Below are 20,995 nucleotides of genomic sequence, written 5' to 3'. Positions count from 1 at the left end.
TGAATGTTACGATCGTCAATTAATTATTTAAAACCCTTGTCAAAAAAATAATTATTTAAACTGTTTTTAAGAATCAATTAACTATTTAAACTTTGACTAAGTTTATTAAAAAACATTATTATTAAGTGTCTACAAATCTAGTCGAAGGCTTGATTTAACTGTCAATGTCATGCTGCTGTAAAACAGTAAATTTTTTCACCCGTTTTGCTTGAAGTGATATGAATCATGTGACAATTACTGGATCGATCTGCTTCTGCTTTTGTATAGCACTGTGTAAAGTAATTACACTTGCTTCCACTTTCCCGCTCGCTACAATTTAATGGTTTGAAGTTATTACCTTTCATCAGTAAAAAAAAGAATCAATAAACGCCTACTCTTGCAGACGAGTAGTCGTAGTCTACACTGCCAGGTTGATCGTGACCGCGAACGACAGCGCCAGCGCGTCATCTCCGACGATGACCGTGCTGACGCCCGACGGCACGACGGTGTACGCCGTCTCCTCGACGATCGCGAACGTCTTGCACACGTTGAGGGCGAAGGGCACGTCGACGGCGGCGCCCGCGGGGACGAACACCCTCCGGAACTCCACCAGCTGCTTCCGCGGCGCGTCGCCCACCTCGGGAGGCGGCGCGGTGTACACCGGCACCACGTGGTCGCCGCCGACGCCGCCCGTGTTCGCCACCCTGAGGCTGAAGCTCACCACCTCGTCGCACCTATGGCTAGCGACGTTGAGCGCCGGGCACGCCGGCGACGGCGACGGCGCCTTACCCGACTTGTAGGTGAGCATCTTGCAATGCTCCCAGGCGCCGATCGGGATGGTGACCGTGGCGCCGGTGGTGCCGGACGCGTAGGTGAAGCTGGTGTAGCTGAGGCCGTGGCCGAACGGGTAGAGCACGGCGGGGCCGCCGTAGAACTTGTAGGTCCGGCCGGGGTAGCCGTGCGCGGCGTCGGGACGCAGCGCCATGGACGTCATGGGGATCTGGTTCACGTACTCGTTCTTGAACCATGTCAGCGGCAGCCGTCCTCCTGTTTGTGAAGATCCAAGAAGTGTTTGAGAAACGTACAACATCATGATGCGGATGCAGTAAAAATGATCTGCATTTCCAAGATTTGATGAACAAATATGCATACCTGGATTGTATTTTCCGAAGAGAACATCGGCGATGGCCGTGCCGCCTTCCTCGCCCGGGTACCCGGCCCAGACAATGGCGCCGATCTTGGTGTTGTTCTGCGCGAAGGAGACGTCCACGCCGCCGGCCGACATGATCACCAGGACGATCGGCGTGGTAGAGGCCTCGGCGACGGCGTTGATCCAGCTGCTCTGGTTCCACGGCAGCAGGAGATCCTCCCTGTCGTTGCTCTCCCTCTCCACGCTCATGTTCAGGCCGGCGATCACGATGGTCGCGTCGGCGATCTTGGCCGTCCTGGATGCTCTGCCCATCCCTTCCGCCGTGCTACACGCCCCACTGTCGCAGGCGTGCACGTACGTGGCATTCACCACTTGTCTGATAGCGTCGTATGGCGTCACAATTCTGCATGGCTTGCCTGTGTGTGCCGTCACAATTCCAGGAATTAGACGACAGTAACAACACTGACCACAGTAATTTTGACCTGATCGTCATGCAGTCAACACTGAACAGTAGTAGATGATTTACCTCTGTAGTCTCCAAGCATGACATCCGTGGCATTGATGTGCTCCAACAGGCCAACCAACGACACTGAATTAATCTTGCTGGGGTCCAATGGGAGGCGACGGGCATCGTTCTTGAGGAGGACCATCCCCTGCCTGGCGGCGTCGGCAGCCAGCTCCTTGTGGTCCCGAGTGCAGACGTCGTCGGCGCCGAGGGACTCGAACTCCGGCATCCCGTCGAAGAAGCCGAGGCGCATCAGGGTGGTGTAGACGTTGCCGAGCGCGTTGTCGACGTCGGCCTCCTTGATCTTGCCCTGGCGGACGGCGTCGACGCCGTAGGTGGTGAAGAAGTCCCGGGCGCCCTCCCAGAACATGCCGCAGTCGAGGTCGAGCCCGGCCTTCATGGCCGCGGCGGTGGCCTCGACGCCGGTGTAGTTGAGCCACTTGGCGTCGCGGACCATGACGCGGACCGAGTCGCAGTCGGAGACGATGTACCCGTGGAGCTGCCACTGGCTCCGGACGGTCTCCGACAGCAGCCGCGCGTCGGCGCAGGCCGGGATGCCGTTGATGCGGTTGTAGGAGCACATGACGCAGCTGGCGTCGCCGTCCCGGATGCACATCTCGAAGGGGCGCTCGAAGGTCTCGACCATGTCGCGCTCCTCCACCTGCGCGTCGAACGTGAGGCGGTCGGCCTTGAACCACGCGTCCACGTCGTAGGCGGCGAAGTGCTTGCAGCAGCTGGACACCTTGATGGGCCGCGAGAACGGGTCCGCCGTCGCCGCCGCTCCGGCGGCGATAACGACGTCCTGCATCCCGCGGACGAAGTTGACGGCGTAGCGGCCGACGACGAAGGGGTCCTCGCCGGGTGTCTCGCTGGCGCGCCCCCACCGCGGGTCGCGCACCACGTTGATGTTGGGGCTCCAGTAGGTGAGCTCGGCGTGGCCAAGGTTGTACATGGCCCTGATCTCCGTGGACACCACGCCGCCGATGGCGCGCCACAGCGACTCGTTGAACGCGGCGGCGCTGTTGATGACGAGAGGGAAGCTGGTGGCGCCGGGCACCACGTCGCCGAACCACGTGCCGCCGGGGCCGACGTCGGAGACGCCGTGGAGCGCCTCCCCCCACCACTTGTACGGCGGCAGCCCCACGCGGGGGGCGCCCTCCGCCTGGTCCCCGAGGTTGCGCACCTTCTCCTCCAGCGACAGGCGGCCCACGAGGTCGCGCACCCGCTCGGCGTACGGCAGCGACGCGTCGCAGTACCGGAAGCGCGACATGTCCAGGCCCAGCGCCGCGAACCGTACGGGGTCGCACACCTTGGTGTAGTTCCTGCCATTGGTGCTGATGGGGCCGAGACCACCGCCTGCGCCGCCGGAACCAGCAGCGGCGGCCGCAGAGGAAGAGACGGCGGCGGCGGCAATGGCGCACAAGAGAGCGACCAAGATGGAGGATGCCGATGCCATTGCGGCAAGAGGCATCCTCTGGCCTCGGGAACTTGGGGTTGGGGGTGTGGACGAAGCGTGTACAGTGCGGTGGGGTATATGAAGAGGGGAGGTGCAGAATGGCGGGAACATGGGCACGCAGGGAGATCAGCAAAACAACACAATTGGACCAGCTGGAATCCTGGAAATTCAGTGCAGTTGTTTATAAAGATGATGCTGTGTGCTCGAGGATTGAGTTTGTTGTGTCTGATTTGCCAGGATAAGCAGCTGTGAATCGACGAGAGCATTAAGGTGTTCACGTTCCGCCAGAGATTTGATGGAGAAAGGATGGAGTTTGTTGTTTTCCCCCCATTATTATTATGCCCAAGCTTGGTCACGTTCTTGGGTGTTTGCCATGGATAATGCTTCGCTTTATTAGCTACCAAAATAGAGGAAAACACCACGTCTTAAACGGTTCTTGGGTGTTTGCCATGGCTAATGCTTCGCTTTAGCTACCAAAATGGAGGGAACACCTCTTAAACAGTCGATTCATGCGGATGCCTCTACGACTATGACACTAGCCGAGTAGCGGACCGGTGCAAGATACTGTTGCCGGTAAGGGTGAGAGAGTAACTCCACCAGACTGAGTAAAAGCACTCTGCTTTCCTCCTGCCTCCTTTCCCTATGTTGAGCAAGAATAGGGATTGAAGCAAAAAAAAAAGAAAAAAAAGAAAAAAGGTGTTCTAACACATCTTCTTTCTCAAATTCTTTTCTCTGTTTTTTTTTCAATTCCTCTGAAACTCCCCTCAATCCCTCAAATGGAGGAGATCTGCCACTTTTTTTTTTCTCAATCCCCTTTTCTCTCATCCTGTCACAAAATGTTCATTAGAGTACTTTCTTCCAATTCCAAAGTCAGTCTTTTCTCATTGTGCTCTACATCTCGTCATCTCAACATGTTCTCTTACCGTTACCGTACCGCTATGCTTAGAAGGTCACACTTTTCCTATATTCATGACTGAAAAGTTTTTGCATCATCATCGATGTCAACAAAGTGGGAAAACATCTAGATAGAATATATCAATTCCAATGATGGTCATGGCATGATCTATGTCCATGCAGAGGGCTGGAGACAGAGCTCCTTCCCGAGTGCGACTGAGCTCGGCTCTGGTGGTCGCCGCGATGGTCGCGGCTTGGGCCCTAAAGCTGGCGGCATGAAGCCGTCGGAGAATTCCTTGTAATCCTATAAGTTTCTCCTCCCCCCTGTTTGGTGCTCCTTGCTGTGTACTCCTTTCTGGCCATGGTTCTTCCAACTCTTCCTGGGCTTTCTTTCGCTCCGGGAGAATCTGTCTCGGCTAGTGTGGAGCGTTCCCTTGGCCTTCCCATTTCTTCGCCGGTTTCCTCCTCGCGGTCCTTTGCTCTTGTTGTCTCCTTTTCTCGCAGCAAATTTCGTCTTGATCCCTCCTCTATTAGTATCATCCTCCAAGCCTCCATTGGAGGATGTGCTGCTTACTTTCGTGTTTCTCACCTGGCTGGGCGTTCTTTCAAATTCTTTGTCTCCTCCAAGCCTGTCAGCTTCTCCATTGTTAAGCTGCGCTCGTTTTCTTGCCCTGAGTATTCCCTTTTCTTCCACCTCTGGGCAATGGCGGCCCAAACTGGAGACGCGAGCTTTCTCTTTTCTTGGCTGAGGAAGAACGTTCCTGGCTCCCTGCTCGCAACCATCGTCCGGCCTCCCGTTCGCCGAACTATGTTCGTTCTAATTTTTCTTTTGCGGATGCTGTTCGTTTATGTGTTGACTTCGTCCCGCATCAGCGTCCTTTGGCTCCTTCGACCTCGGTGTCGATTCGCCGCACCCCTTTGGCCTCCGGGCTGCCACTCACCGGTGCTAACACCGTTCCTTTGCCGACCAAAGGTTCTGTATTCAGGCGCCTTCAGCCTGCGTTGGTCCGTTTTCCGACCTCGAACCTGCTCGGTTCCTCCGGGTCTGACAAAGGCAAGCGTTTAGTCAAGGACGCCCCGACCGTGCAATCTTTAGATGATTACCTTGGGGATAGGCCCCTGCTTCCGTTTTGCCAGCGTTGTCTCGGGCGCGATCATTACAGAGCACAGTGCCGCTCCCCTATCAGGTGCCTTGCCTGCAGTAGATGGGGACACACTGCTGCCTTGTGCGTTTTTCACTCTGCTACTGATTCGAGGATTTTGACTGAAGGCGGGAACGAGAGGAGACAGTATACTGACCCTGGTAAAAAGATGGCCGCTGGTTGGTCTCGTAACACGGCGGCTGGGCCGTCTAGGGCTGGCCCAATCGTTTCCGACGAAAACCCGCAAGCTGCCCCCTCCCTCTCTGCCTGGGCCGCAAGGGGAAATGAGCCTGTATTTAATGTGCTACACCATCCCAAGCCCAGCACTGTTCAAAGTCTGGCTCCCTCAAACGACCCCCTCAGTCTATCCCTCGGCTCATCCCCTTCCACGGCTATCCCTGTCTCAGCCGGTGGAAACACCGTGCCTCTCCGTCAGCTTCTCCCGGGAAGTTTGCACCTTCGGCGGCGCCCATGGCGTTCCAGCGCGCCGACCCAAGGGCATTCCTGCCGCCAAGCTTCCAATGGGTGGACCTTCCCAACCGCGAGTTCATGTGTCGGGCGGTGGCCCCTATGCGTTCGCCGTCGGCAAATGAAGACCTTGGAATCGTCTCCTTTGATCCCCTTCTTGGTGATGTCTTAAACTTTGGTGCTGTGAGAAACATCATTAGGGAGTTTCTTATTGGTTGTCACATCAACCCGAGAGATATCCTACCCTGCCACCTTGGGCAAGCTTATGTTAGGTTCAATCATGCCTATGAGAGAGATCAGATGGTCAATGAGAGCCCCATGGTCTTTGGAAATGTGAACATCTCTTTTGTGAACATAATGAGGGTAGATATTGGAGGAGGGTCTATTTTAATGATGATTGTTGGGTCATGATGCTGGGCTTTCCTGATGACTATAAAACTGAACATCACATTCACAACGCTGTCAGTGATTTTGGAAGGGTGTTGCTTTGGGAGGAAAGTTCTGTTTTCCCTAGGAGAATCATGGCTAGGGTCAGGGTCACTAGTGCTCAGGGTGTCCCTTAGTTCATTGTTTACTCTGACTCCTTGAATTCCAATGGGGACTCTTGGACTATTCAGTGCGAAGTTGTCTAACGTCGGGACTAGGGAGATGAACCATTAGAAGAGGACCCAATGCCAAATGAGTTGGAAATGGGGGAATTTGTCCCTTTTGATTTTATGGGACTAGGGCAGCCCGTTGTTCAACAGGAGCAAGTCCCCCAGCAAGGTCCATAGCAAGGACAAGAACTGAATCAACTTGCTCAGCAGGGACAGAACGAACAACCAGGAGAACAGTTGATGCCACTACCTGAACCCCAGCACGGCCCACAGCAACAGGAACAGATGTGAAAGGTCCTTGTTTGGTTTTAGTAATTGAGTGACAACTTAGGTGGACTAATAGTGTTTATGTGAGATACACAGGAGATTAGTCCACAGGTGATGATGTGATGATGGAGGAGCTCATTGCATATGAGACATGACATGGAGTCATGTGACCAAGGTGGAGAAGATCAAGATGAGGCTTGGCTCGATGGACCGGTTGCAAGAGTGAAGGGCAAGTCAGAGGCTTTGAAGCGAGGGACCGCGTGTGACGGTGAAGCTTGAGCAAGACTTGGCGCCGATGGACCGAGGCAACAGCGAAGAGCAAGTGAGGTCAAGATCGATGAACCAATACGGTCACGTGATGATATGAAGTGGATCATATCATTTGGTGATTGGTTGGTGCATGTGTTGCATCAACATTGGAGGAGATGGAATGGAATGCGCAAGGCAAAGGTATAACCTAGGGCTTTTCCATTTCACCAGTCATAGGTGTGTAGAGAAGTTTATGACCGGATTTAGGATAGATGGCCGTACTATCAAGAGGGGCAAACTTGTTTGCATATCGGTCATCTAGTGCCACTTGAGCGATCTAACTTTGCATACGTGTTAGGATCGAGTGGCGTGGCAAGTTTGAGAGGCTAACTCCTTTGGGAAAATGTTTGTGAAAATGCTAACACACATGCACATGGTGGTGTACACTTGGTGGTGTTGGCACATTTGCAAAGGAGGTGGAGTTCCTAGGGTTCAGAGGGGTGTGGGTTCCTCTCTCCCTCCCGCCGAGCTTGCGAGGCGGGATTCGGCGCTTTTGAGAAAAATAAGTGTATATTTTCTATTGCGCCGGTGGGAATTTTGGAGAAGTCGCGGGAGTGTTTCTCACTGAGAAACACTCACCGGACGCTGAGTGCAGAGGCACCGGACGCTGGTCCAGAGCGTCCGGTGTGGTGCCTGTGGTGCAGGTGTGCACCGGACGCACCGGAGTGAGTCCAGTGCTCAGCGTCCGGTGTGAGGGCGGTTTGGTGAACCTCTCTGCGCATGAGTCCGGTGAGCACCGGACGCTGAGGGTGCGTCCGGTGCCTAGCGTCCGGTGAGGTCGCGAGTTTGACAAACTCTCTGCGCACGAGTCCGGTGAGCACCGGACCGTCCGGTGCCCATCGTCCGGTGGTGCTGTGCAGGCGCGAGCGCGTGGTAGCCGTTGGCGGCAACGGTCGAGTTCAAACGGCTAGTGACACGTGGCCGACGCCTGAGCACCGGACGCTGGGAGTTGAGCGTCCGGTGGCTCCCTGTGAGCGTCCGGTGCCCTCGAGTTTTGCCCAGTGAAGGGGCAACGGCTAGTTTAGCCCTTGGGGCTATAAATAGAAGTGGTGGCCGGCCTTGGCTGGTGCTGAGCACCCTTGGGACTTAGTGTCCATGTTTGGGGAGTGCTAGTGAAGTCTCTAACTCACATATACTTGATAGTGATCATCCGATTGTGTGAGTGAGCGATTCTAGTGCGTTGCATTGAGAGATTGCATCGAGTGGCACTAGGTGTTCGTGTTGCAAGCCGGTGGTGCTTGTTACTCTTGGAGGTTGCCACCTCCTAGATGGCTTGGTGGCTTGTGACTCCGTCGAAGCACGCAAGGAGATTGTGCGGTGCTCCGGAGAAGAGATTGTGAGGGGTACGGTCCTCACCCCGCGGGGATCGCGAAGAGCAACTCTAGTTGAGCGAGACGTGAAGAGCGACAAGTGGTCCGGCCGGGTCAAGTGCTAGAGCTTGTGGTAAGCACTCCACGTGGGAGAGTGTGACTTGCGGGTCACCACTAGCAAGAGGACCGACAGCAACCTTGGAGCTTGTCTCAACGGGGACGTAGCTTGGTGGCAACCAAGTGAACCTCGGGAGAAAATCATCGTGTCAACATTGTTCTTCCCGTTGGTTTGCAAGTCCCTAACACAAGCTCATTCTTACGTTCATATACTTGTGCTTGTGTAGTTGCTCTTGTAATTAGTTAGCCTGTGTAGCTTGCTAGTTGCCTTCTTGCTTGTGTAGCTAGAAGTAGTTCCCTTGCGTGACTAATTTGGTTTGTGTAACCTTGTTAGTCACATTGCTTAGTTTGTGTAGCTAAGTAAGTTGCGCTCTCTAATTTGGCATTAGTTGCCTTGTTATTGAGCTTGCTAGTGAGCTTAGGCTTTGTGCGCTTGCCTCACTAGTTTGTGTAGGAGCTCCCTCGGTTTGCAAAGTACTAGTTGCATAGGTTTGTGTGACCTTGCTCCTAGAATTGGTTAGGTGAGCTCTTGCTAAGGTAGCACCTTGCTTGCTTGTTTAGGATCTTTTCAAGGTGCTAGAGAACTTAGATAGAGGGGTGTAGTCTTGGCTAGACCGATAGTTTTAATTCCGCATTTATTTCGGTTAGCCGTTGCGTTAAAGTTTTAGAAAGGACTATTCACCCCCCTCTAGTCCGCCATCTCGACCCTTCAAGATGCAAGGCCAAGGCCAGAATGTCCACCTTCTTGTTCAGCTGAATCAGTGGGAGCCCCAACAGGTCAATCCATGGGACCCGTGGCCGGCTTGGCCTGATCACAATCCAGCCTAGCAGCTGGCCCAAAATGTTCCAGACCACAACTTGGCCCCTTTACTCCAACAACAGGCTCAGATTGACCTCAATGACCCTGTTGATCCTGTTGAAGTAATCATCAATCCAGCTAATCCTCCCAATCAGGATTATATTGAGTTAAATAATCTTTTAGAGGAAATTGAGGAGAATATACCTCAGCTCCACCAGCCAGTTGTCAATCCTCTTCTCAATGGAGGAATCAATGATCAGCAAATCTTGGGCTTCCCTTTGCCACCTCTGCCTGATGTGCTTGGGGAGGAGATCCCCATGGATCAACTAATTGAACAGGAAGATGCTCCAGAGGAAGAGCACTTGGTTGAACAGGAAGTCAATAACCACATGGATGAGGAAGAACCTGTTGAGGATTTCAATCAAATGGAAGTGGATGAGGAGGATGGCCTAGATCTGAACCTACTGGTCGGCCTAGGAGAGGAAGGCTTCCCTGTCCTCCCTAATGGGGGCATGCAACTGCCACAAAATCAGGTTGAGATGGAGCTTATGGCAATAGCCAACGAACAATTGCAGGAACAAGATATTAGCACAACAACATGTCTTTCAACAGCCAGCTATGCAACTTCAACAAGTAATCCCTGGACAAGCTCCTATGGGCCAGGCACCTCAGGGCAATCAGCCTGAGCAAGGCTTACCCGATCAGGCTGACAATCATCATCTGCAAGTAGGGTTTGCCTTGATGCCTGAACTTCATTGGGATCCAGTGTTCATAAAACAAGGCCTCAAGGGGACCGAGAGCTCTTCCCTGGCTTGGCAACCCTCCAACAACCAAGGTAACAATGGGGTACCTAGATACCATTCTTTAACAGATTGCTATCATCAATAGATAAGTTTGACTCGGCAAGAAATTTTCTAAAGTCTAGGGCCTCAACCATCCTAGATGATGACTCTGGTATGTCACCTATCTCTATACCAGATCTTTGTGGCAATAAGAGCACCTGTCACTCACAGTGTCCTGATTTCCCACCCATCTCTTCTCTAGGAGAAAAAGTGAAGGAAAAAGAAGAACTCGAAAAGGAAATGATTGACCAAGAGGAAGCCCTGGAAACTGAAAAGGGAGGGTGGAAGAAGAAGAAAAGTGGGTCCAAGAGGGTCACACCAGTGGTTGATACCCATGTACGCAGAAGTGAAAGAATAAGACACAGGAGTGCAGGCTTTAAATACAATGGTTGCACTAGTAAAAAGTGTTCATCTTGCAACCACCCACCTTAACCAACAAAGTAATTAAGAACTTGGGGGTTCAGTTTTGCAGCCTGGATGCATCAGTTCTGGAGGAGGAGGCCCTTTGCAAAAAGGGGGAGATCAAGGATGCTGTGGTAAAGAGGAAAAGCAAAGCACCCGAGCCTTTCAAGGATACCAAGGACCGTAGAGAAGAAGGTGGGGAAGAAGAAGATGGCCCTGCTGAACACTGAACTAGTTGGTTTAGGCCTCTGGCATTTTAGCCTGCTCCAGTCTTTTATCAGTAATCATGTATCAGTCTTTTGCTGTTGTAAGAGGCTACATTTCGAGGATGCAACCTCTATTAAAACTAGTATGTTTGCTCAGAAGTGGATGTTATGCACCACTTTAAGACTTTCTAAAAATCCCTGAATGAATAGTTATCTTTCTAGAAGCTGGAAAGTTTGTCTTGGAATGTTAGAGGAATCAATTCCTCATGGAAGTGGGACTCGGTTAGAAACAAGATTGCCGATTCCCTTTGTGATATAGTCTGCCTTCAAGAAACCAAAAAGGAAGTCATTGATGCTACTTTCCTCAGGAAAATTTGCCCTGCTACCTTTACTAATCATGTCTTCTTACACTCGGTTGGTGTTTCTGGAGGGATCCTGATTGCATGGAAGGAAAGCCTTTTCTCGGGCCTCATGACAGATCACAATAGTTTCTCTTTGACCATGGAATTTTGCTCCAAGCATAACAACGCTTCTTGGCTTCTCACTTGTGTTTATGCTCCATGCACTCCTGAAGGAAAGGCACTCTTCCTAGAATGGCTCCAACATCTTCAGATCAATCCTGATGCTGACTGGATTTTACTAGGGGACTTCAACCTGATTAGAAAGCCAGAGGACAGAAATAAGCCAGAGGGTGACATAGGAGAAATGTTTAGGTTCAATGAGGCCCTAAGCCAACTGGGTGTTAATGAAATTAGGCTTCAAGGCAGAAAATATACTTGGTCAAACATGCAGCCTTCCCCTCTCCTATAGAAATTGGATTGGGTCTTCACCTCTAATAGATGGGCAATCTCTTTCCCCACAACTTCTGTGTCAGCCCTGGACATGGTGCCCTCTGACCATTGTCCCTGCCTAGTCACTATTTCCACTAAGATCTCTACTAATAAGGTTTTTAGATTTGAAAATTACTGGCTTAAGCACCAAGACTTCCAAAATGTCTTGGCACAAAGCTGGAACTCCCCCCAAGTTCAAATCGATGCAGCTAAACTCTTCTCGGCCAAGCTGAAAAGCCTGAGGAAAAATCTAAGAGAATGGCAGAGATCACTTCAGAGTCTAAAGACAGTAATATCTAATGTCAAAAACACTTTGCTGCTACTGGAAGTAATGTCAAAGTATAGAGACCTGCGTCTACCTGAATGGAACTTTCATAAAATCCTAGAGAAACACCTACTAGAGCTTTTAGATAAGTAGAGAATCTATTGTAAACAAAGGGGCTCTATCAAATGGGTTCAACTAGGTGATGCTGGAACGAAGTTTTTTCATGCTAATGCCACTATAAGAAATAGGAGGAAACTTATTGTTGACGGTCCTTAAGTATCAAATTTAATTATCAAATAAATAAAGAAAAAGATCCAAATGAAATCAATATCTAGACTTAGGGTTTTATCTGACAGAATTCCACGAGTTTTGGTGTTTGTCTATTTCTGCAGGGAGTTATCAGGAAATATGGAAGAAAGGCCCACATGTCGGGATTACGTAAAGATATTAACGTGCTGCGCAATTATCTTACATCTAGAAGACTCCAGAAGCCATGAGACCGAAGCGGAGGCGAAACAGGGCCAGAGATAGGGCGCTCGCCCTGTCCTACTGGGCGCCCGCCCACCTCCTGAGTCCAATCAGGACTCTGCTTTGCGGGAGATCTCCACCGACCTAAAGGATGAATCTAAACCATACAATCTATGTCGGTTTGATCCAAGGGCCCATATTCACTTGAAGGGACTATAAAACCAGACCCCCTGACCCCTAGAGGAGAGAGCCTCTCAACCCTAATTCATTGTTCCATCAAGGGAGAAGAAGCCTCTGATCAAGATTAGAGCCACCACATCAATTAGATATCTAGATTAGCATAGCTACATAGGATTAGAACTAGAAGGAGTCAATCTTCGATTGGTTTCCGGATCTGTCAAGAGGATTCTTGGTAATTCTCTAATTGTGCTTCTAATTGCTTTCTAATTATCTTTGTTCTTCAATATTATGAATATGACTTTGTTCTACTTCAATATATTGCTTATGACTTTGCTCTACTTGTTTATATTCAAGATTATATTGTTCTTAGTTTATCATAGTTATGTACTTGGCTTAGTTAGATTGGATCTATATACATGCTTAGGATCGTATAGCGTTTATCCATCGGATCCATGGGTAAATGATAGATATTGTGTAGGCGTGGTGCTTATACCGTATTTATCTGCGATTGTACCCAATATGCCAGATCGTGGGGTGGTTCGTGATAGTGACAGCTTCATTGATTCTTATATAGTCCCCCTCTCGTGTATTGGGCTGGCAGAGCAACATTATTACAGGGGAGTGATTGCTATGTTTCTCATATTCCTTGCTAATATCACTATGCATGGGCGTAGTCTTGTCTCGCAATGATTGCTAAGTATGCTTGCACTAACTATGATAATGCTAGACTATATAGTTGAGAATAACTTAGGAAATATTCTTATAGTTCGTTCTAATACCATGCTAATGACTTTCTAGAGTATCTAATTGAGGTGCTTATCATATTTATTATGTGGCTAGATCAGATTAGTTATCCTTGTCACTATTATTATTTTATATATCTTTTATGTGACACTTATCCCTGTATGAAGAGTTAGATATAATGTTCTCAATTATACATGCAATGATAGATGCTCAATCTCATATTCTATTCTGTAATCAATAGTGATGATCGTTAATCCCTTCCCAGTGGTAAAAATATAAATAACGATACCTGGAATACTTCCCGGTTAAAATGCTACATCGGTATTAATCTGTGCGCTTGCAGATATCATTTATTATTTATTTAGAAGAGCAATTGCATATTTCAATACCGCGTCTCTTATATCATGCTGGGGATGACAACTTGGCTTAAGTGGTGTGAGAGATAGGTTTGGCATTTTCGGCACCGTTACTAGATTTAGAGAATTTAGTCTACTTTTGGTAATGATGTTAAGAATACCCAACACTTATCAGTCACCTAACCTCAGCTCAAGGAGTTACTGCTGCTGACCACTCTGAGAAAGAACAGCTGCTCTGACATGAATACAAGGAAAGGTTGGGAATTTCATAGTTCACTGGCTTTACTATAAACCCAAGAGATCTGTTGGAAGCAAGCTCTGATCTAGGTAGTTTAGAATCTCCATTCACCAGGGATGAAATTGAGGCTCTGATCAAAGCTCTCCCCAATAACAAATCCCCAGGTCCTGATGGGTTCAACAATGAGTTCTTCAAAGCCTCCTAGAACACGATCAAGGAAGATGTTTTTCACTTATGTGACCAGTTCTATTCTAATAATTGTTGTTTGTAGAGCATTAATTCCTCATATAGTCACTCTAGTCCCAAAGGTGGAGGATGCCAAATTTGTCAATGATTTCTGGCCTATCTCGTTGCTCAACACCTCCATCAAAGTTCTGACAAAGCTGATGGCTAACAGGCTTCAATTAAAAATTACCTCTCTGATTCACAGGAACCAGTATGGGTTCATAAGATCAAGGACCATACAGGACTGCCTAGCATGGGCCTTTGAATATATTCACATATGCCATAAGTCAAAAAAAGAGATAGTCATCCTAAAGCTGGATTTTGAAAAAGCTTTTGAAAAAATTGAGCACCAAGCTATAACATCTATCATGGCTGCTCTTGGTTTTGGAGAAAGATGGCTTTCATGGATTACAGACATCCTTAATACAGGCACCTCATCTGTGCTTTTGAATGGGGGTACCTGGAAAGAGATTCAAATGCAAAAGGGGTGTGAGGCAAGAAGACCCCTTATCTCCGTTACTCTTTGTCCTGGCAGCTGATTTTCTGCAATCTTTGATTAACAAGGGCAAAGACATGGGATTAATCAATTTGCCTATTCCCTTACAAACTGAGAAAGGCTTTCCAATAATCCAGTATGCCGATGACACTTTAATCATCATGGAAGGGGATCCTAGACAGTTATTCTTCCTCAAGACTATTCTGCAGAACTTCTGTGAATCTACAAGGCTAAAAGTTAATTATAGCAAATCCATGATGCTGCCTATTAATGTAAATGGGGAAAAACTTGACATGCTTTCAAGAACCTTTGGTTGCTCGAAGGGGCTTTGCCTTTCACCTATCTTGGTCTGCCTGTGGGAACGACTAAGCCAAAAATTGTGGATTTCTTACCCCTCGTAAACAAATGTGAAAGGAGGCTGGGAGGGGTCTCTTCTATGCTAAACCTGGCTGGCAGGCTTCAAATAACGAATGCAGTGCTCTCAGCCCTTCCAACGTTCTACCTATGCACCCTGGAGCTACCCAAAGCTATCATCAAACATATCGACAAATTTTGGAAAAATTGTCTCTGGAGAAATAATGACATAAATGGACAAAGTAAGCCTAAGGCGACATGAGAAATGGTCTGCAGGACAAAAAGTGAGGGAGGGCTAGGTATTATAAATTTGGAGCTTCAGAATCAAGCTTTGTTGATGAAAAATTTAGATAAATTCTACAATAGGAAAGAAATTCCTTGGGTAAACTTGGTATGGGAAATGCATTACAAGAATGACAAACTGCCAGGTGCTGTGAAGAAGGGCTCCTTTTGGTGGAGAGATGTTCTAAAATTACTACCGCAATTTAAACAAATGGCGTCGATCAAAATGAATAGTGGAATCACGTGTCACTTTTGGAAGGACTCTTGGGAATCACAACCCTTAGAAATTCAGTTCCCATAGGCGTTCTCCTTTGCAAGAAACAAGAATATTACGGCACACAAAGCTTATAGTTTCAATGACATCTCAGTAATGTTTAACCTCCCGGTATCACAAGTGGCCTATGAACAGATGGCGGTCATACAACAGAAAATGGAAGTCTTGCATCTAGATGGAAGTATTAAAGATGTCTGGACATATCAAGGAGGATCCACCAGTTTCAAATCTGGAAATGCTTACAGAAGGCTCCTAGGACATCAACAAACTGAGCCAGCTTTAACCTGGATATGGAAATCGGGCTTGTCAACCTAAACACAAGGTTTTTGCTTGGCTCTTGTTAGAAGACAGGCTCAGCACGCGTAACATCCTCAGGAGAAAGCAAATGAATATTGCCTCCTTTAACTGCGAGTTTTGCTTACAGGCAACAGAAGAAACTGTTGATCACTTGTTTTGGCACTGCACCTTCGCACAACTATGTTGGGGGTTTATTGGTATTCATACAGTGCAGGGTGAAGGAACGGTTAGAAATATACAAGCCATCAAAGACCAGATGCATAGCCAATTCTTCATGATTGCTACAATTCTTCTCTGCTGGACGATCTGGAAAGCCAGGAACGAGATGATCTTCAACAATAATCAGATGTCAATTCATGATTGCAAGGAGCTACGGCTTGTATCCTTCAGGGTCAAGCAAAGACTCTCAGTGCCCTATGATCTATGGATTCAAAATCTGTAATTGATACCAGATGTTTTTTTTTATTTTCTTCATTTCTTTTTTTGTCTCCTAATCCTGTTCCCCTGCTTGTAACTCTGTAACTCTGTAATTATTCTTGTTGTTTTTTTAATAAATTTCTGCAGGGGGCCAGGCCCCTCCAGTTCAGTCAAAAAAAATGATGGTCATGGCTCAAATCTTATGGCTTCCATGGCGGTCAGGCTGTGACATAACGGAGGAACGGGTTTTGGCAGCCGAGATCATGATGAAATCATGGAAAAGCATATTGACTTTTCATATCTTATATAGAATCTGTCCGATCAACTTCCTGATGTGCATGCGAAGCAAGCTCATGAGCAGCGCAATGGACATCGTTCAACTTTTTCTTTGCAATAAGCTAGTCACAAGTAGAAACGAACATGGTCACTGGTCACATGTCATTCAACGGGCCAACGGGGAGGTAGAATTGCATAGATAGCAGGCCTAAGATCAGTAGCTCACTGGTGCTAGTGACGGTTCTGTAATTTGTTTGAAAGGCTTCAGGCATTGATGGAATTGGCACGATGAAAGGGCCAACCCATGGCTACTTGTGGTACCAATGGTTATCACAGACATAAGCAACATTATGATGAATATGTCAATGCTTAAGGACAAAAGTTTGTGCGAACTGTAACAGAAGACACGAGATAATCCAAAATTTGAATTTATAGAAACTAAATAATTTATGAAAAAATTTGAACATTGGTTTTATCGAGGGATTAAGCTCATCAAGAGAAAACTGAAGGTCACCTTGATTGGATCTTGGCAGAAATTATATATAGGACCACGAGATAAGTGTGGAGCAGAAAATAAAGATGACAATATTTTATCCCAAGGAATTGGTATGCTATATGAAGGTCGTGCCCATAGATGTAGTGTTGAATGTTTTTTTTTCTCAAAAACAGGAGGGGTAGGGTCTGCTACTGTGCTTTATTTAAATTAAAGATCCCCTGGAATTCTTCCTGTCCGAACCTTCGGACGCGAGCGCTCGTCCGATGATTCCCGCGTAGTGTTTTCCCGCCTGATTCTCGCATGTGGACGTAAGCAGACAGGCGTGGTCCACATACACACGCGATGATTTTCTAGGTAAGTACATATGTTTCTTTTTTCTATTTCTTTTTCTTTTTCTTTCCCGCATGTGGACGTGAGCAGGCAGGCGTGTTCCACATACACACGCGACGATTTTCCAGGTAAGTACATATGTTTCTTTTTTTTCTTTTTCTTTTCTTTTTTCTTACTTTATTTCCTTTACTTTTCACTCCTGCCTGTTTATTTTCTTTTGTTTTTGTTCTTTTCTATTTTCTTGGTATTTTCTTTCTTTATTTTGTTTTTCTTTTCGTTTCTTTTATTTTTCTTTATTTTTCTTATTTCCTTTTTATAGCTTCAACTTATTTTTATTTTCTTTTCCATTATTTTCTGATTATTTTTATTTTCTTTTTTCAGTTTATTTTTTTGCTTATTTTTTGTTTGGTGTGACCTTTCATTATTTTTTATTTTCTATTTTCTCTTTTCTCTTTAGGTTTTCTATATATCTTTTTTGCGATTTTATCTTACTTACTTATGTTTTATATTTAATTTTTCTATTTTCTATGCTCATATAGTATAGATGTGATATTCTAATATGTTTTTTGTGATAACCACATGATTATAATATCGTGTTCTATGATATTTTTGTGATGTTAATGTAGTATACATGTGATGTTTCTACGATATTTTATGTGATACTCATGTGTTACAAATGTGATATTCTCTTATATTTTTTTTATATTCACGTGGTATAGATGTGATGTTTTATGATGTTTTTTGTGATGTTCACATAGTACATATGTGATGTTCACATAATATATAGTAATGTTCTATGATGTATTCTGTGATATTCATGTAGTATACATGTGTTGTTCTATTATGTTTCTTGTGATGTTCTATATTGTATTGAGTAATGTTCACTTAGTTCGCATGTGATGTCCTATAATATATTTTAGAATGTTTGAAAAGTACCATATGGTACTCTTTTAAATTTTCTGTACTACGTATTTTTATTTTTTTCCTTATGCTTTGCTCTGGATTTTATTGATCTCTATTTGTATTATGTATTTATATTTTATTTATTTTTACGTATATTACATTACTTATTTTATGAACGTAAACTGAGAGCATTCTTCTTACATAGACGGAACATTATTTTTTGAACCTAGAACACTGTCTACTGTTTGAAAAATACTGTTTTTCTAAACCGAGAATACTTTTCCATATGAAGACAGAATGTTCCTTAAATCTGGAACATTGTCTCTACTCAATAAAAAAATGTTCTATCTTCATAAGAGAAATGCTCGTTAATAAAATTTTGTCTAAATATATTCATGTGAGATCTTGTTTCGAAGGATTTATTTTAAGAAATCTAATGGTGAAATCGAAATTTAATTTGGATTTTTAGTTTTGGAGTTATGACTTTTTTTAGCTTGGAAGTATACGTGCATGCGTGAGCTAGGCTGTTGCGTGAGGTGGACTGTGCGTCACATCAACTCTCCACACGCGCAAAAAGTTGAAAAACAGTCCAGACAGCTCAATAATTCAAATGCGCCGTACCACATCAGCGGAAAACAGTCCTAGACTTGGCGGGAAAACTGCTGGACCAAGAATTCGGTCCGAACGGCCGGACCGCAAGAGCCCCCCCCCCCCCCCCCCCCAATGCAAGGAGACAAAAAAACATTGCAAAGAAAATAAGAAAAATTAGACATAAGTTTGTAGCTATACGTCTATTTGAGGTTGATATTTCCCTTTTGCTCTTAGAATGAATAGATCAAATTCCTCCTTGAAGATTGATTTGCAGCACTGATTTGAAATCCGAAAATTCCTGAAAATAATATCTCATTTTGAATTGTCAAATGGACCAGCACATAGTGACCATGATTTCCATGTAGAAAGGTAGCCAGATCTGATCTTTGAAACTGATGATGACTTGTAAGAAATCATCATGTATCAGTATGTTAAGATTCAAAGTATTCCAGCAGGCTACAGCAAAAGGGCAGTTCACCAGGAGATGAATCAGAGTTTCTTCAACAAGGTTTGCACAATGCACACAACTGTAATCTTGTAGGTTCATATTCGTACGCCGATGCAAATTTCTAGCACAAGGCGGTCTTTTAGGACCAACCAAAAGAAGAATTTGCTTATTCTGACAAAAAGACTTCCAAAGCCATCGATAAGCTTGGTGAACTGTTCTATGGCCTATCAAGTGTCTGTAAGCTTTGGTTGAAGAACCCCAGAGATATAACCATTGATCTGCCCTATGTTCGAAGAAAATATTCTGAACCAAACTTTGAAGCTCCTGATACTGGGAATAGGCCTCATCCAACAAAGGAAGGTGGAAGAAATGATACAAGTGCTCCGTCCCCTGAAAATTGTAAACCGAGAGATATATATCTTTGGCATAAGAAAAATAATTTTGGGTAAACCTGCTGCGAAACTCTGTTGTCCCAGAGATCTTGCCAAAAGTAGCAAGATTCGCCATCCTGGGCAGTCTTGTTTAGTTCACCCCAAAAACCAAGAAGTTTTCAAGATTCCCCGTCACATCGAATCTTTCGACACATGCATGAAACATTAAATATAAATAAAAATAAAAACTAATTGCACAGTTTACCTATAAATCGCGAGATGAATCTTTTGATCCTAGTTAGTCCATAATTGGACAATATTTGTCACAAACAAACGAAAGTGCTACAGTAGCGAAATTCAAAATCTTTTCGCATCTAAACAAGATGTCTTTCCATCAAAATGAGCCTCTGAAGTTACTGAACAGCCTAGGAAGGCACCCCTCTGCATAGTGTCTGTACCACACCAAAAGAACCCATGAGGTATCCAACCGATTATAGAATTTGTGTAGATGCTTGAGCAATAAGCATCCATTGCGGGTCTGAAGGTTTTTCTTTTGAGGGAACAGGAGAGGCCCCTCTACTGAGCGGGTCTGAAGGTTAAGCACCCCTAAACCACCTTCCAAATTTGGAATGGTAACCATCGGCCAGGCTGCCTTGGGAGGCTTCTTATTGTTGGCGTCTGAACTTTCCACAGGCATTGCTCGCTAAATTTGTCTATCTGTTTGATGATCGTCTTGGGCAGTAGACAAGTGCTCATAGAAAAGGTTGGCAAAGCTATAAAAACGCATCTGTAATTTCTAGCCTACCTGGTTGACTAGAAAGAGGATATAGTAACCAATCTTTTCTTACATTTAGGCCTTGTTTAGTTCGCAAAAATTTTTAAGATTCTCCGTCACATCGAATCTTTAGTGGCATGCATGAAGTATTAAATATAAACGAAAATAAAAACTAATTGCGCAATTTACCTGTAATTTGTGAGATAAATCTTTTGAGCCTAGTTACTCCGTGATTGGACGATGTTTGCCAAATAAAAACGAAATGCTACAGTAGCCAAAAACAAAAAATTTTGCGAACTAAACAAGGCCTAATTAATAACAAGAGGCCAAAAGTCTGCCACCGTAGGCTTAGAGATACTCAAGGGGAGACCAGAGAGAGAGGAGATTGTTACAGTCAAACAAATAATGAAGCTCTTTAAAAAATATCTTCAAGTAAAAAAGCAAAAAATGCTACATTGAAAATAATCTAGTTTGGAAAAAGTGTACATAACCCTCTAACTATTGAGGGTGGACTACTTCACCCCTCAAACTATAAATCTGAATTTTCTAACTGCTGAACTTTCCAAAAGCGGTTAAATAACCCCCAAGCTGTTTTGGACAGTGGTTTTGTTACAGTGACAGTGTTTTTAGCTTTTTCATTTATTTCTGCTGAATTTTTAAAAAAATCATAGTAAATCACAGAAAAATCATAAAAATAAAAAGTTCAATTTTGTTGGACTCTGCATGAATAGATATACACAGTGAACATAAAATAAAGTTGTTTATGTAGCTTTAGATCTAGAGCTTTGTTGTGGTACCCCCAAGTAACCGTGAGCCGTTCATTTAAATCAATCGGATGGTTGATATCATCTATTACTTCTTGAGAGGTAATATGTGAAATATATATTTATTTAAATTTAATAAAATAAAATAAATAAGGAAAATTTTAGATATAAAC

The 20,995-nt window shown here is 45.6% G+C and overlaps 1 protein-coding gene across 1 annotated transcript; it reads right to left on the bottom strand.

The window, feature by feature from the left end:
* LOC8078165 (beta-xylosidase/alpha-L-arabinofuranosidase 1) lies at positions 235 to 3,105 on the bottom strand. Its single transcript, XM_002455457.2, has 3 exons — positions 1,656 to 3,105; positions 1,132 to 1,545; positions 235 to 1,026 (listed from the first exon to the last, which is right to left on the bottom strand). The coding sequence occupies exons 1-3, from the start codon at positions 3,103 to 3,105 to the stop codon at positions 398 to 400; spliced, it is 2,493 nt and encodes an 830-aa protein (XP_002455502.2). The 3' UTR covers positions 235 to 397.

Source organism: Sorghum bicolor, chromosome 3 (assembly GCF_000003195.3).
Source record: "Sorghum bicolor cultivar BTx623 chromosome 3, Sorghum_bicolor_NCBIv3, whole genome shotgun sequence".
In the NCBI taxonomy this organism is placed as follows: domain Eukaryota; kingdom Viridiplantae; phylum Streptophyta; class Magnoliopsida; order Poales; family Poaceae; genus Sorghum; species Sorghum bicolor.
This window is presented reverse-complemented; position numbering and strand designations above follow the sequence as displayed.

Bases quoted from the DNA above. Each gene is read 5' to 3' on its own strand.
- LOC8078165 (XM_002455457.2), bottom strand. From the start codon at position 3,105: ATGCCTCTTGCCGCAATGGCATCGGCATCCTCCATCTTGGTCGCTCTC. The intron at 1,546-1,655 runs GTAAATCATCTA...CGGCACACACAG, and splicing joins CATGCTTGGAGACTACAGAG to GCAAGCCATGCAGAATTGTG. The intron at 1,027-1,131 runs GTATGCATATTT...CTTCACAAACAG, and splicing joins CTTCGGAAAATACAATCCAG to GAGGACGGCTGCCGCTGACA.